At 46.4% G+C, this 15,356-nt stretch overlaps 2 protein-coding genes across 3 annotated transcripts in view; one reads left to right on the forward strand and one right to left on the reverse strand.

The window, feature by feature from the left end:
- Window positions 1-1,058: 1,058 nt before the first annotated feature.
- Window positions 1,059-13,884, forward strand: UGP2 (UDP-glucose pyrophosphorylase 2). The gene is made up of 9 exons (XM_010143287.1): window positions 1,059-1,195; window positions 1,717-1,824; window positions 7,765-7,950; window positions 9,101-9,234; window positions 9,354-9,651; window positions 10,693-10,890; window positions 11,070-11,312; window positions 11,732-11,836; window positions 12,793-13,884. The coding sequence occupies exons 1-9, from the start codon at window positions 1,082-1,084 to the stop codon at window positions 12,898-12,900; spliced, it is 1,494 nt and encodes a 497-aa protein (XP_010141589.1). The 5' UTR covers window positions 1,059-1,081; the 3' UTR covers window positions 12,901-13,884.
- Window positions 13,885-14,644: 760 nt separating this feature from the next.
- Window positions 14,645-15,356, reverse strand: part of VPS54 (vacuolar protein sorting 54 homolog (S. cerevisiae)) — a 34,625-nt gene continuing 33,913 nt past the window's right edge. For both annotated transcript variants that reach the window (XM_010143288.1, XM_010143289.1), the window contains exon 22: window positions 14,645-15,102. In XM_010143288.1, the coding sequence (XP_010141590.1) occupies window positions 14,997-15,102 (106 nt within the window). In that variant the 3' untranslated portion in view covers window positions 14,645-14,996. The remainder of the gene's footprint in view (window positions 15,103-15,356) is intronic.

A 15,356-nucleotide genomic window follows, 5' to 3' on the forward strand; every position in this document is an offset into this window, starting at 1 on the left:
CTTGAAAAAAAACTAAAAAAAATCAATATTGTATTAAAATGAACTGCCTCTGGCTTCCTTAGACATTCTCAATAGAACAGCCCATTAACGGGTGGTCTGCATAACTCAGCTTCAACCGCAGGTCCCTCTGGTAACAATATTTTCTGGCAGTATCACTCATTCAAAGTTCCCTCCTGCCCCTTTTTGCTCTGATGTTCGGGGTTTTTCTAAAAGCCAGCTATATTTGGCAATACATCGCTCCCCGTGCTACGGAGAAGTGATTACTCAAGGGATTTGGCAGAAATTAAATTAACTGAGGTCTTTAGAGAACGTACTCAGGACGTCTTTTGAGAACACGCTCGCTTCAAGTGCTTTCTGTTGGAAAACAAAGTTGTGTTACCGCCCGTTTCTTTCTGTGCTGTGGACTTTACTGTACAGAACATTTGTGTATTTACTCTTTTTGACATTTATGGAGCTTATCACTTCCAAAAGCAAAACAAATGCTGAAGTGATAGACTAATTTTCTAGGTTGCTTAGTAACCGAGAGCATGCTGTAGTGTGAAAATACTGGTACGATAAAGGAAGGGAATATTTCCTGGAGGAAACCGAAGATGGTGTGAAAGGGCACTGCATGAATAATGGAAGCATATGCTTTTGTTTGCTCGTGTGAACAGGAGCAGACCCGCCATCACAATGTTCTACAGACAAGAATTTTTGGGTTTTTTTTTTAGTGAAAAGCTTTTTCACACCTCTACTTGCTAAAGCATGTTGATGCAGTAGTTTGTGAATTCTTCGGCTCTCTAGCAAAAAAAGCAAACTGCAAAAAAGGGGATTTGTGGACACTTTTTGAGATGGATCACTGGTTTTCCGGGACTGTTTGGAAAGAAGAGTAGTTGTTATGAGGCCCCAATTTAAGGTCTGCTCTCCAAGTTACTAAGAACAAGAACTTTGAGATTCCTGTGCTAGCACAGTAATAAAATGAGACTAGATTATAGGAATTTATTCATTTTTAAAATAAGATCGAAGGCTACTTGTAGTCTAAGCTTGTTTTCTTTTTCCTTTAACCCATGTTTTAATTTTTGCTTAAGATTTCAGCAAAGCAATGTCTCAAGCTGGCACTTCACAGTTTCAGGAAGTCATTCGACAAGAGCTAGAGTACTCAATGAAAGTAGAACTTGATAAGATACTTGCGACTGCATCTTCACATGAGCTAGAGGTAAGGAGCGTGACGTGGACGCAACGCGGAGAATGAAAAATTGGATGCAGGAAATGGAGGCAGATATTATACAGGGAGACGCAGGACGTGCTCTGATCCTGTGTGGACGAGTAGCCTGGATGCAATGTCAGTGGAGACTTTCAGTGCCATATAAATTGGATGACAGAGTTATTATTAAGTGTTTAATCATCTTTAGTTATTAAAGGTTCTGTGTAATCTTTAGCGGATTACAGAAGGGGAGGGTAAAGCCGTTATCCTAAAGATTGGGACAAATTCTAAAGATTATGGTTTTGACTGAAGACTTGTGTTTTAGGGAGCCAAGCTGGTTCTGTAGCTTGAGTTTTAGAGGAAATGAGCTTTTCTTTTTTTTTAGAACTTTACTTAAATTTTAGCGTGTCTACTTCAGTGCTGATAAAATTATTCCTGTGAGTAGACGGTACATCGAGTTTGTAGAAATGGTTTGGTGATTGAATAGGTGTGTGTTAAATACCAGCATTAACTAACACCTTTCTTCTTTGTAGCACACTAAAAAGGACCTGGAAGGATTTAAGAAGCTATTTCATAGATTCCTACAAGAAAAGGGACCATCAGTGGACTGGGGGAAGATTCAAAGACCTCCAGAAGATTCTGTAAGTTGCGGTGAAGTGACGGCCTTTAAGGAACATGAAAGAGATAATTGCTACTTGTCACAAATAATATAGTCGCCCATAGAACGGATATATCTACTGCGGATCCGTCAAATCTTGTAGGAAACACTTTGCGTTCTAACTGAAAAATAATTATTTATTGACATATGTGGTATGTGTTCCTGAACATCAGGTCTTGCTTAACGTCTGTGCCAAATTCTTTGGTGTTATTTTGTTAGCTGTTCTCCGAGCAGGGGAACAAAGCGGGACAGATGCCAGCTCCTACCTTCCCTGGAGCAAATGGTAACTTGCGTTAGAGGGGAAGAGCTAGGACCCGCGTTGTTCCCGTTTCCCTCCTGCCTGTGGAAGAAGGCTGCGCGTCTCAGATGAGACTGTTTCCAGCAATCCATTCTGCTCAGTAATGTGACAGGGACATATGGCAAGTGGGCTGGGTTACAGGGCTCATTTAGCAACCTCTGCAGCGCAGTAAAAGTGAGGAATCTGAAACAAGTAATTGACTGCGGGGCTTTTTTGAGCAGAATTTTCTAATGTCGTCTGTGTTGTCATAACTTAGAACCTGCCCCTTGAGCTGCAGCTGAAAAAGCACTAAGTGGTTTCTTCAGCACTTTTTAGTACCGAAGAAAATACTTCCTGTAAAACCTAACCTCATTTTATTGATTCATCCGTGGCCCTAGGCTGCCTTTTGACTCCTGCGTAACTAACGGTGTGGCTGTGCTACGAATTCCCGCTTTTCCCAGCGTAGTGATCTTGGCATATTGTGGGACTTCTGTGTCCTCACGCGTTTGTGGTTCCTCCTAGCCTCTCTGTGGTGATTCAATCGCGGCTCTGTCTCCATCTGAAAGGCAGCCTGCCTAGTTCCTTCCAGAACAGATGCAGTGCCGCTTTCTAAAGCGTTGAAGAATGATGCTGTTTCAGAGCAAGTCTAGGGTTTTTCCAAGGTTGAGTGTTTCCTTTTGATTTCAAAAACATGTGATGTCTCTCTCTTCTGTACTGTAACGCTGAATAAAGGGTTGCTTTGGGGAGGAAAGTCTGCCTTCAGTAAAGAGGCCAAGAAATGGAGAAACTGGCGTTCTAGATAACACCACTTACAAGGAAGGCCGGAGAAAAGAGGGTTGCTTTTAGGGTGAGACTCTGGGGCGTGGTAAGTCTTTTAAATATGTACAAAGATAGTTGCAACAATGAAAGGCATAAACTGTTCCCTGTGTCAAGGTAAGGCCCGGGATTAAATTGCAGCAATTTGATGCAAGTGAATGGGCCGCTCGGTGGAGTGGGAGGGCTATCGTTTGTTTTTAATGTTCTGCACACCTTCAGTGGAAGAACTTTCAAGCTCTGTAAAGGACTGAAAATTGCCGGGTAGGACACGGGGAGCAAACGTCAAGCAGGAGGGTTATGATGAGATGCTGAAATAGACTGATGGGAGATTGCTGGGCAAGACAAAAAGAACTTAGACAAGGTCTCCCTTCAGGTCACAGAGGGCTGAAAGCAGGGCAAGATTAGAAAGCGTATCTCTCTCCCTCCTTACGGCCTGTGCTGCCTCTTCTCAAATGTGTCCCTTAGCTACGTAGTAACTTTTGACAAGAGAGAGGAAGCTGAGAGTCTTGCAAAATCAGGTCACTGTGGGTCCAGTGAGATGCCTGCGTGATCTCAAATGGAATTTTGCTTCCTAGCATGAACTCCAAATCAAATAATAACACTTGGTAGGTGCCACAGAAGAAAGTTAGTGGAAAATACCCGCAAACAAACTGCCTTGCACGCCTCCTTCACTTGATAACAAATGTCTCTTTCTTTCCGTTTACTTGGGTGATACTTAGACTTCCTGATTTCACAGGAAGGGCGTTGAGCACTTTCAAAAACAGAGAGCAAGTTTGACTCTCTTGAGTAATTTTTTGTTTTCTTTTTTTTTTTTTTTGTTGACCGTAAGAGTTCTCCCTACCCTCTCAGGACCTGCTTGTATTTACCCTCCCTCCACCTCCTTTTTAATATGCCAATTGTGTAGGGGACATACTGTGGAAAGTGGAAGGGGTCTTACTCGAAACCCTTTTCAAGTGACCTGCAGCGTAACTTCTCCAAGATTATTCTTTGCTGAGGTGTGTGATCTAATGTGGAATTATTAGATGAAAGTTGATTTCTTAAAGACCAGCATTTCAGAGTTATTAGTCTAGCTAGTGTAGGTAAGAACAGCATGAGCTTTTAGAAGGGGTAAAGAGCGATAATTTTAGAAGGGCTTCAGAAGAAGGACTCTAGTACTGCGTTCTTTAGGACTAGTATCCGCCTGTGAATATATACAGAATTTCTCAGATTGCTCCTGTTCCGTTCCAGTCGAATTTTCTTTTCCTGTCTATAAAACCTCACAGCGTACTCTCCTCCTGGTCTTGTTAGAAGAGCACAGAGGACGGTACATGCAAGACTCATTTGGAAAGTTGGTTGGTTCATCTTGCAAGTGATTTATAGTTCCCTGTACAGATGACCTTGTTTTATGAGGTGGTGGTGGAGTGCTCAACTGCATTCGAGAAGCTCGCGCTGTGAGGATCATGGCTTAGAAAGCAACAATTTAATCTGCCCCCTGGGAATTTATTTGCCTGTGATTGTTTTGGAGAATTTGTTGCTTGGTGAGTCCAAAGCACTGAGAATTCTAGGAAGTGGAACCTTCAGCTGACACCTAGTAGAGCTCCAAGTACCTGCCTGTGTGTGTGTGTGTGTGTGTTTGTGTGTGTATATCCATACAGACATACATGTGGTTTGTATCTATAAAAAAATAAAAGCACCCAAAAGATGTGCTGAAATGTGGGGTTGGGTTTTTTGCGTGTTTATTTTTAACAGTTAGTTAAAAGTTTCATTGCATTTATAGGCCTTGTCTTCTAATTTTCCATTTCACGTAAGCTAAGTCCTGCTGGGAGGCCCCCAAGAGAACTGAAGTGGAGAAGGTCTCCTCGGAATAGCGATGCAATAGCAATAGGTGAGGTTTTCATCTCGGATGTAGAGAGAGCATCCAAAGCAGTGTGAGTGTGAAAGGAGCTCGGCTCTATCCAGAGGCACTTTTTCCCCCAGTGGTCGGATTCTTGCCTGCAGCTGAGGCTGTTGTATCAAGGAACTGTATCATGAGGGAAAAAAATGAATGTCATGCCCTTAATCAAGAGCAGAACGTCTCTCTAATTTTTGACTCCGGAAACGGGTTTTGAGGGTTCGCTTGGTGCTATTTCTAAAACTGTCCCATGGTGCTGAGTAAATATTTCCCTGTTGTTCTGTAGGTACGTAGTGACCGTATGGGTTAATTCCTTTCCAGTCTACCTACAATGACAGCCCTGATGCTCGTTTTGTCTCTATGACAGACTCTTTCAAACCTCTTTGCAGTAGGAGCAGGCTTCTGAAATCTGTTAGACTCCCAGCGTTGTCTCCTGCAAACTGAAAAATCACTTCTCAGACATTGTCCGCAAAACCAAAAGCAGCCAGATATGTCATCTTAGAACACTCGCCAGCTGCAGTTGGAGACATGTCTCACACAAGTAACGCTGTAGTCATGCAGCTGTAAACCGTGTCATTCCTGCCCATTTCTGTTCCTGAAGTATTTCCCCATCAGCACGCACTTGTCAAGTCCTCCGTTCCACACCCTTAGAGCCCGAACTGATTTTTATTACCGTGGAGCACTTCCTTTGCTTGCGTGTCTGCTCGTAGGGGATAAGGTAGTTCTGCGTATTAGTGCCCACGTGGGACTGGAAGTGCTCGATGACAGCACTGTCACCCGGCAGTCCTGACGCTGCAGTGATCCTGCCTGAATTTGAGTTCTTGACATTTCTTATTCCCTTCAAGATGTAGGGCTTCGTTGCCACGTTGCAATTCCCGTGCCTGTGCCAGAAGAGACTGAAATATTCAGCGAGGTTGAGTTACAAATCTCGTGTCATAACTGATGCAATATCTAATGAACTAAGTCCTTGACGGAGAGCCTGTATGGAACCGTTGGCTTCGGTGGGATTTTACCCTGAGCTTTCTGCGTAAGTTAGTTTCAGGCATGATTGCGAAGGCCTGAGAGGGTAGTTGGCACTGCAGCAAAAGCAAATGAGTTTGAGGCAGTCTGGCCCTGAACTGAGCGTCAGACTTGCCTCTTTTCAGAGAACCATATTGTGAGTGCAAGAGGAATGTAGCGAGACTTGAAATTTTTTTTTTTTTGGCTGTTTGGATGGCATCTGAACATTGTGCCTTGCAGCCGACCCAGCTAAAGCTCAAACCTTAATGTTTTAAATCCATTCGCAGTCCGATATGGAGTGTTACTGACCTGAGAGTAATAAATCTCTGAGTGTAGACCTCTGCAGATCCTGCTAGTAGCAAGCTGTCCATTAAGCTTTCTGATGCACCTTCAGGACATTAAAATGAGCGTTTGTCATCTCTTTGTTGACAAGAGGAACAGTTGTTTTTCAAGGGGTCTACCCAGCCTGGACGCAGCCTCTATTGTTGACAAAGCACAGCAAGATTCTGCTTTTTGTGTGCATCAATTCCTGGAAAGTTGTGGGAGCTCTGGGAGGAAGTTCCCTTGTCTGTCCTCTGTGAAACAGCAGGGACCATGTTGCTGCTTGCTGCCCGAGGTGACAATGCCACTTGGAGCGGCTGTGTCTTTAAATACATACCATGAGATTTCCAGATCCCACGTAAGGCAGAATTTCCCTAATGTGAGGGGTCTGTGCTCGTCTGCTGCCTGTGGCCCACTGGAGTGCCGGAATTGCGCAAACTCCGCTCTCCGTCTCTGCAGGTCCGCATAAGAAGTGTGACTCTTGTTCCAGCGCGGTGTGAATTTCCATTTGAACCCCAGCCTGACTTGCCCAAAGCAAACACAGTTCGGAAAACTGCTCTGTATGTATTTGTTTTTGGAAATCAGCTGTGGATCTTTCACACCCCTTATCAGAACTAAAATAATTTTCTTGGTGCTAGAATACACACAGCACTGTGGCACTGTCAAGGCTTTTATTGAAAAGAAAATCTCTGGAAGGGCAGGCTAAAGGACAATTGTATTGATTTTGCTCTAACAGTTCTGGCGTGATACTTACCGTCCCATTGTTACCCTTGTTTCTTTGAGTTGGGTGCTTTGGATGAGGAGACAAGCAATGCCTAATGCAAGGCACACTGTCCTTACAAGCTTGGTTTTGCTCCCCATCACTAGCCCCAGCCGAGCCTGTGCTCCGTTTTTAAACCTGTAGGATACAGCTAAGACTTTCTGCAGTGTTTAATGTGAGCGGGTTGAACACATCCTGGGAATAACAGCACAAGGACTAGAAATTTCCTCCTGCTTTGTAGCATGCCACTGGGAGAGACAAATTATTATATTGGATTAGTAGTCGAAATAAAAATTGCTTTAGGCTGAGTCAAAGAACCAACCTTTTGCCAAGAATGTTGCCTCTGGCAACCTCGGAGCAAAGTATCCAAAACAAATCTGAGTGCTGCAGCTGCTCAGGGAAGAAAAGTTTTATGTCCTGCCCGTGATTTTAAATCACGGCCCGACTGGGAGAGCACATCTTGCTGGGAAGTGAGTTACATGGCTTGCAAGGAGACCCCATCTCCTTCTGCAGCGCAAGAGGAGGCTTGTGCTAAGTGGCATAAAGTGGCCTGACCCCCCTTCACCACGGAGTCAGCTCCCCCTACCTGCAGAGCAGACAGAGACACCTTTTCATCCGAGTGAGGCTGGTTGTGACTGGTGTGACAAGGTCTATAGAACTTCTCAAGAAAAGGGGCTATTGCGGTAACAAATCGGGTGATTTGTACTGTAACAAATTGGATTATCGTAGACTCGTTTTGCAAATTCTTTAGTGCCATAAATCATACAAATAAATGTGGGTGTTACTGTCAGATTTTACGTTTTGAAGGGGTTTAGGAGAAAGCCATTTCCTTTCCATTTCCTTCCTCCTGACCGCTGGGTCGTCTTGTCTTGTTGTACAGATCCAGCCCTATGAGAAGATCAAGGCCAGAGGACTGCCCGATAACATCGCTTCTGTCTTGAACAAGCTGGTGGTCGTGAAACTAAATGGCGGCCTGGGCACAAGCATGGGTTGTAAAGGCCCGAAAAGTCTCATCGGGGTGCGGAACGAGAACACCTTCTTGGATCTGACAGTTCAGCAGATTGAGGTAACTTTTGACGGGATGTTCTGTCTGCACTGGAGGAAGCAAGACACACCAAGCTGCTCCTGTGTGACCCTTTAGGAGACAGATCCCATAGTGGAGGCCTGCCCAGGAGAGGGAAGTGAGCTCTGGACACGGTGCTAGCGCTGGAGGAGTGCTTTGGAAAGAACAGGCGCCAAAGGGACGGAGCAATCGGTGTCCCCTCTAGACGCTAGCACACGTGTCATTCAGCCTGTGCACGTGAACCCGGCCAGCAGCAGCTGTGTCCACAAACGGGGACAAACGGTAGGGCTGGCCTGGCGCGGCCAGCTCCGGGGCTCGCTTCCGGCTCCTCCAGGTGCGAGTCTTGGTTTAGCTTTTTAAAAGTTTTTTTCTGTGCATTGGGACAAAGCTCCTCACAGCAGCTCTGAGTTCCCTGTCCAATTAAAACTCTCACGCTGGAAGTGATTGCTGGCATTTTCCTCTGAAGACAGACAAGTAAAAGAAGTAACAGCTGCTGGTGCTGAGAGAGGACATTTCAGCTGATGTTGTTAATACAGAATATTCCTCTTGCAGCAGATGGTCATTAGAGCAGGAAATGGGGTGTGCCTGTTCCAGAGTTTCTGGCGCTCCAACTGTTTTTCGCCGGAGTGTGATGTGTGTTTGGAGTGACTCTCCCATGTACGTTAGACAGTTTTATACCAGACTTAAAATCCTGTCCTGCTAACGCGCTCCTAACTAACCCTTGGGACTTGCGGGCACTTCCTCAAGAGGGTCATTGTGGAAGTTTCCTGACTCCACCAGAGGTTAATGATCCCAAACACTCCCCGGCCAACGAGCGCGATCTCGTACACGAAGCTTTAAACTCACACGAGGATCTTTCTTTTTTTCCTGCACACTTTATTTTTGGTGGAACACTGTCACGTTTTCTGATTTTTGCCTTTGCTCTGCTGTCCACGTTAATTAATGTTGACCTTATCTTTACTACTTCAAGGATCTGTTTTCCTTTACCTGATTTATTATCCTTTCTGTCAGCATGAAGAAGCACATCTCTCTTTCATCTCATGCAATAATTATTTCCAGTCTGTTTTATTTAATTGCTTTCTCCCAAAATCTGAGGTGACAGGAGTTAAAGCTAATAAAACCTGCTGAATTTACCATTTCTTTCCCATCTCAGCATTTAAACAAGTCCTACAACACTGATGTTCCTCTTGTTCTCATGAACTCCTTCAACACCGATGATGACACAAAGAAAATCTTGCAGAAGTACAGTCACAGCCGTGTGAAGATATACACTTTTAATCAAAGCAGGTATCAAAACACCTCTTCGCTTGGGGGCAAAGGAAAAACTAGCTCGCGGTTCACCGTTGTTACGGGCTAGGGCTAGCCTGACATGGGTGAGAACTTAACAGAACCTGCTGTCTCCCCAGGTATCCCAGAATTAACAAGGAAACTCTGCTGCCAATAGCCAAGGATGTATCTTACTCAGGAGAGAACACGGAGTGCTGGTATCCCCCAGGCCACGGAGACATCTATGCCAGCTTCTACAACTCTGGTCTGCTGGATAACCTCATCGGAGAGGGGAAGGAATATATTTTTGTATCCAATATAGATAACTTGGGTGCCACAGTGGACCTTTACATCCTTAACCACCTCATGAACCCACCCAATGGAAAGCGCTGTGAATTTGTCATGGAAGTCACAAACAAGACCAGGGCGGATGTGAAGGTAAAGGGACGCGTGCCAGCCTGTCTGAACGCCTGGCACGCTGCTGAGAATCTCGGCCTCTGTCTCTTCTGTGTGCATGAGTTCAGACATACAGTGAAGCTTCTTACAGCTATTTTAGAGGCTGTGTAGCACATCAGCTGCGATCTCACTTGAGATGTGCAAAATCAGCAAGTTCGTGAAGTTCTAATGCGTGGAACAAACTGGATCTCGGTCCTGGGCAACAACAGAGAAGGAAGCCCAGACCGACTGGTCACTGGGAACACAAGTGATTTCTGCAGGGTGCGGGTCCCAACCCCCACCCCTTCTTCCCGCTGTCACTTACTTAGACAGGGGGGAGAAGCGAGGGTGGTGGAAGCAGAGCTCCGAGGGATGGGGTACGGCAGCTGGGCCTCTGCGGACTTACCCAGCTGTCCGGCTTGGCGTGGCTGCCAGTCCCCCTCTGCCCTCACCGCTCGACTTCCTACAGTGTCTGGGTTTGGCAGCTTGTCAGATGTTTATGGCACCTTTCGAATACTCGTAGCGAGCAGTCATTTGGCCCGTAACTGTACTTTGCCTCTGGTTTTCTGACTGTGAGGGTAGGGAGGAGACATGGTTTTCTCCGTGTTCGTTAGATACTCCAAAAGCTCCGACTTAGCCCTGTAAAACCACAGAAGGGCACCGGGGGATACAGTGGAGGTTACTGAAGCACCACTTGTTTCTCCAGGAAGTGCCACAAATGCAGAACTACTAGATTTAATTCAGATTTCGCTCTGCAATCTGGCAGAGGACTGCGGAAGGTGATCTTTGACAACAGCAGCGCTTGCAAAAGATTCTCAACCACTCGTTAAAAGAATTAACTGTCTTGGAATGCTGAAACATGATTGTTTGACAGTTCTGACTGGACTTTAAGCATGCTCTGTAATTAGTAACCTGGTAGCTGATGCAAGCAATGTGTTTTCAGCTTTAAACGCCAACGAAACCGCGTGTTTTCTTTGGGGTGAGGGGAGGGTTTCTCTGGCATCTCATGAGCAGGACCTGAAACAACTTCTCTGACCCTTGCAGGGTGGCACGCTCACGCAATACGAAAACAAGCTGAGGCTGGTGGAGATAGCTCAGGTCCCAAAAGCACATGTGGATGAATTCAAATCCGTGTCAAAGTTCAAAATATTCAATACCAACAATTTGTGGATCGCTCTGTCTGCCATCAAAAGGCTGCAAGAGAAAAACGCTATCGACATGGAGATCATTGTTAACCCAAAGGTAATCAGGTGTGAGAGGAAATACACTCGTAAGAAGTGTTCACTCCGAGGCTCCTCAGCGGGAAGCGGGACCTGCTGCCCTCCAAATGGAGCCAGTACCCGCAGAGCCCCGACTGACGCTCTGCTCTGGCGCCGAGCGCCGTTACCTGCCGCTTGTGTCATGTGCGTTTTCTCTTCCAGACTCTGGATGGAGGCTTGAACGTGATCCAGCTGGAGACTGCAGTCGGTGCCGCTATCAAGAGTTTTGAGAACTCGCTGGGAATAAACGTACCTCGGAGTCGTTTTCTGCCTGTGAAGACCACATCAGATCTCCTGCTTGTGATGTCCAACTTGTACAGCCTTAATGCCGGATCTCTAACGATGAGCGAGAAGCGTGAATTTCCAACAGTGCCTCTTGTCAAACTGGGAAGTTCTTTTACAAAGGTAAACTCCTGTAATTACACCGCGTCTCTTTGGATAAAAACGCAGCCTGTAGCAACAAAAGCGAGGTTACTTTAGCTCCAGTCATCTGGTCACTCCCTTTTGCTCTTTGTAAGGAACCGTAAGAACAGAAACTACTTGACGTGGGTGCATGATGTCATGCTGCTCTTGGTGCTCCTTTACCCCATCAGGTGAGGAAACAGAAAGCAAATGGGGTTGTGTGTTCTCTCTTTGGTGGATACCGCCCTGGCTGCTCCTCACCGTTCTCCCGGGAAGAAATGACAATACTGTGTTGCTTTCAAAGTGTCTGTGGCATTTGCAGCAAGACCCCTGAAAGGGGTTTTCAGGAAGCTGCCACACCTGTCTTAATCCGCACTTAAATGCGGATTTAAATTGTCTCTATTATTTTCTCTCTCCAAAAGGTTCAAGATTACCTGCGGAGGTTTGAGAGTATTCCAGATATGCTGGAACTGGATCATCTCACGGTTTCAGGTGATGTCACGTTTGGGAAGAATGTTTCATTAAAGGTGAGTGTGGGACACTGCTGCGTGAACGGTTCCAGTCTGTGCTCCTGGTAGCTGATCCTGCCGTTACGCAGGGTCCGTGGAAGCACACCTAGGAGTTAAGGATCTGGCCCAGGGACTGCAGAGGCCAAGGCTGAACAGTGACCCTTATGTAGGGGGTGAAAGGTGTTACTGCTACAGCTGCTTCTCTGCGTGGCCCCAGTGTGAGATGAGATCTACAAACCCGGAAAAGCCCAGACCTCACGGCTGTGTTCAGAACAGCACCGATGTCTGTCCTTTGGCTCTACAAGGCACGTGCCACCTGGCCTCCCAGGCTGGCTTTACAGCTGCAGGCCCCTTCGCATCAGTTTGGGCTTCTTGATTTATTAGTACATGTTGCAACTAAGCAAATTTAGCTTCTCTCTCAGATTCTTCCTCAGCATCCGGTCAATCCTAGCAGGCGGCCGCTGGAGTCCGTAACAGCCCAGGGCTGTTGAGCTGCTGACACAGAGCGGTGCAAGGAGGGACTGCAGCCAACCCCCGCTGGAGCTGGCTGTTCCCAGGCTGCCGCTCACACGCGTGTAGCTGTGCCCAGCTCTTTCTGCCCGACAGCTCTAAGGGCGGGCTGCGCTCTGACGTACAGATGGTGGTAACTTTTGAACTTCAATGCGAGCAGACGCGATAAGAACCCTTACAGCAAGCGTGTGTCTTCAAAGGCAGCGTCAGCTCTGCCTGTGAGCTGATCGTGTCGTGTCAGCCGACAGTGTATGCTGGCACTGTTTCCAATATTGCTTGTTTAAAAGCAAGGAGGGAAAAGAACCAAAGTCTATGCAGAAACAGGACCAATGAATGCAGTGGAGGTCGAGCTGTGTCACAGCTGGCACCTCGCTGGGCCACCAGACCCCACAAACTCCTGCTCAGCTCAAGTCAACAGTTCAGAGCAAGTTTCTAATCGCTCACTGTGTTTTCTGTAAATCCAGGGAACAGTCATCATCATTGCAAATCATGGTGACAGAATTGACATCCCAGCTGGAGCTCTACTAGAGAACAAAATCGTCTCCGGCAACCTTCGGATCCTGGACCACTGAGTCAGGGCGAGGGCATGGCCGCTTCTGTTGACTGCTGTGCTGCGCCAGCCTCGTCACGGAAGAACCTTTTAAGCATTAGAAGTAGAAGTACACAGAGGGCCTATGCTTTGTCACCTTCACAGTACCCTGCAGTATTAATTTAAAATTAATTTCTCTTGCTTATCATCTCTTTAAGCAGACACATAGCGCAATGGATGTGCGTAAGTAATGCTTCAGTCCTTAAAGAGATCCTGTAACTCAGTTAAGACTATGACCTTGAAGTGCAATACTGTTTGTCTGGCGGGAAGATGGACAGATCTTCTGTGGTAAGATGCGAGGAGGCTCGCCTCTGCCACTTAGTAGTTTTGAATGGCTTGTAACGGCAGAAACAAAGCTGTGAAGCGACACGTGTGGGACTTCTTAGGGAGTCTCAGTGCAGGCACAGTTAAAAACCCAAAGTTTCACGACTGCTCGATGGGCTGTCAGAACCCCGTATTTCATGTGCTCACCAACACCCCTCCTGTAGCCCTCTTCTTTAACCCCCCTGGCAAACTGCAAGTGGGATGGGTGTCCCCTCCCAGTTGTCCATCAGGGTACTGGGGTACGGCTGTCGGTATCTCCATTTCTGGATTGTGTGAGTGGGAATCGTCCGTGTTCCAAACTCGCCCAAAGAATCCAATACTTGAGAAAAATGCCTCGGTATCCACGTGCGGTGTTTGCTTTTTCACATCCCATTTCAGACTGGATCTCCTGTTAATACCGTAATCCTCGCTCTGCCCTCTTTTTGGATCACAGTGACTACACCCATGTTCATATTGTCACAGCCGTGTATGTTAATTTATCTTCTCTTGAGTCATTTCTAAATTTGTACAGGAATTTAAATCCCTGTCCCGATCACTATTGATTTCTTAATGTTTCTCTTGTATTTACATGCAGATGACTTTATTTTATAAGCTTAGTATCACACTGGTATGTATCATTAAAGAAGTTGGTCTTTAAAAACAACTGTGATTTTATAGCTTTATTTTGACTGACAATTAAGGACTGACAATTACTCTGTCACTCTAACAGATAAACATGCCTGTCTGCGGAAGCCATCGGCACACGCACGTGTAGACTAGTCCACCGTATGTCATCATCACAGGCACTCGGGATTGGGCTCGGGTAGAGAGGTGTGAGGTGAAGTACACAGGCACTTGTACTTAGTACTTAAAAGGTAGTATAAAAAACTCTTCCATAAATTAATTTCAGTTGCACCTTCCTTAATGGTGCAGTCTTTTATAAGCAGCCTAAAAAAATGTAAAACTCTTCCTGCCCTGTTTTATAAGCAACACTTGGTGTCTTTAAAGCGGTGGAGCCATGGGCCCAGTCCTGCAGCACGCCCTGTCCTCACCCCGCCACGGGTGGGTGAGCGCAGCCCGGGGCCGGGAGCTGCATGAAAGCATCTCCCCGCAGCCCGTTCTCTTGCTCAACTGCCACCAGCAGCCCTGCGCTCCGTGGTTGCTGCCGATCGTTTCACAGCTCTGACCCTGTCGTTAATGGCAGCTTAGAGCCCAGCTGTGAGAGATCCCCTGGACCAGGTCTGCTCCCTGACAAACCCGAATCCTATGTGCAAGCAAACAAAAGACATTTATTTATATAAAGTTCTGTAAAAAAATAAATTTTAGAACAGCTGAGTGCCATAGAGAAAAACATTTTCTACAGAGTTCCAGCTGCGAGATTGTTGTATTGTGCCATCATTAAATAAGGTGGGACACCGTGTGGATTTCATTGCACTAGAAGAAATGCAAAGCATCTTTTTAATATAAAGATATACAGAGCATTCTAGTCAACTACAGCTGTGTTACAGCTATGTGTTCTTTTGGATTTGGTCCAAAGAAACCTGAGTCTGTTTCCAGAGAGAGTGAGAAAACATTGCACAGACAGCCGAGCGCTTGTTCCTCGCTGAAGGACACGGCGAAGATCCCTCCCTGCAGCTCATGCGCAGCCTGGTTTCCCCGACTACCAATAGTGTCCTTTCTTGGAGGCTGGGCTTAAGTATTCACCTCCCAGTCATCGTGCTGCTTAGAAGAAAGTCGGTCTGTGGTCCGAGCCAAGTGGCTGCCCCCAGGGGGTTATCACCTCTTCTGCTCCCAAATTTCAGCCATGTTTAGGTCTAAGTTGTTAAGGCCTTTCAGAGCTTGAAGGTTTCCAGTGTAAAAAGCTACATCTGAGGTAACCAGCCTGCAACGAAAGGTACAACAAGGTCACACCTGAACCCCTCACATCCCCATGCAGAAACACCACCAGGTTTGTTCGGGACCAGGGCACACCACTACCACAACGCCTGGATTCGATGTTTTCAGGGTCAGTTCAAAACTCAGTGCTACAGAGGCGCGTTGTTTTACAGCAGTGGTAGCACATAACGTGATTGATTGATTGCTGCTGTAAAACGAGCGACAGGGAAGTGAGCTCGAACGAGCTCAGAAAACTCAGCA

Source organism: Buceros rhinoceros, unplaced genomic scaffold (assembly GCF_000710305.1).
Source record: "Buceros rhinoceros silvestris isolate BGI_N320 unplaced genomic scaffold, ASM71030v1 scaffold16199, whole genome shotgun sequence".
In the NCBI taxonomy this organism is placed as follows: domain Eukaryota; kingdom Metazoa; phylum Chordata; class Aves; order Bucerotiformes; family Bucerotidae; genus Buceros; species Buceros rhinoceros.

Excerpts from the sequence above, each read along its gene's own strand:
- UGP2 (XM_010143287.1), top strand. The coding sequence starts at position 1,082 with ATGTCTCAAGCTGGCACTTCACAGTTTCAGGAAGTCATTCGACAAGAG. Across the intron at positions 1,825-7,764 it reads AAAGACCTCCAGAAGATTCT|ATCCAGCCCTATGAGAAGAT; the intron begins GTAAGTTGCGGT and ends CTTGTTGTACAG. Across the intron at positions 7,951-9,100 it reads TGACAGTTCAGCAGATTGAG|CATTTAAACAAGTCCTACAA; the intron begins GTAACTTTTGAC and ends TTCCCATCTCAG.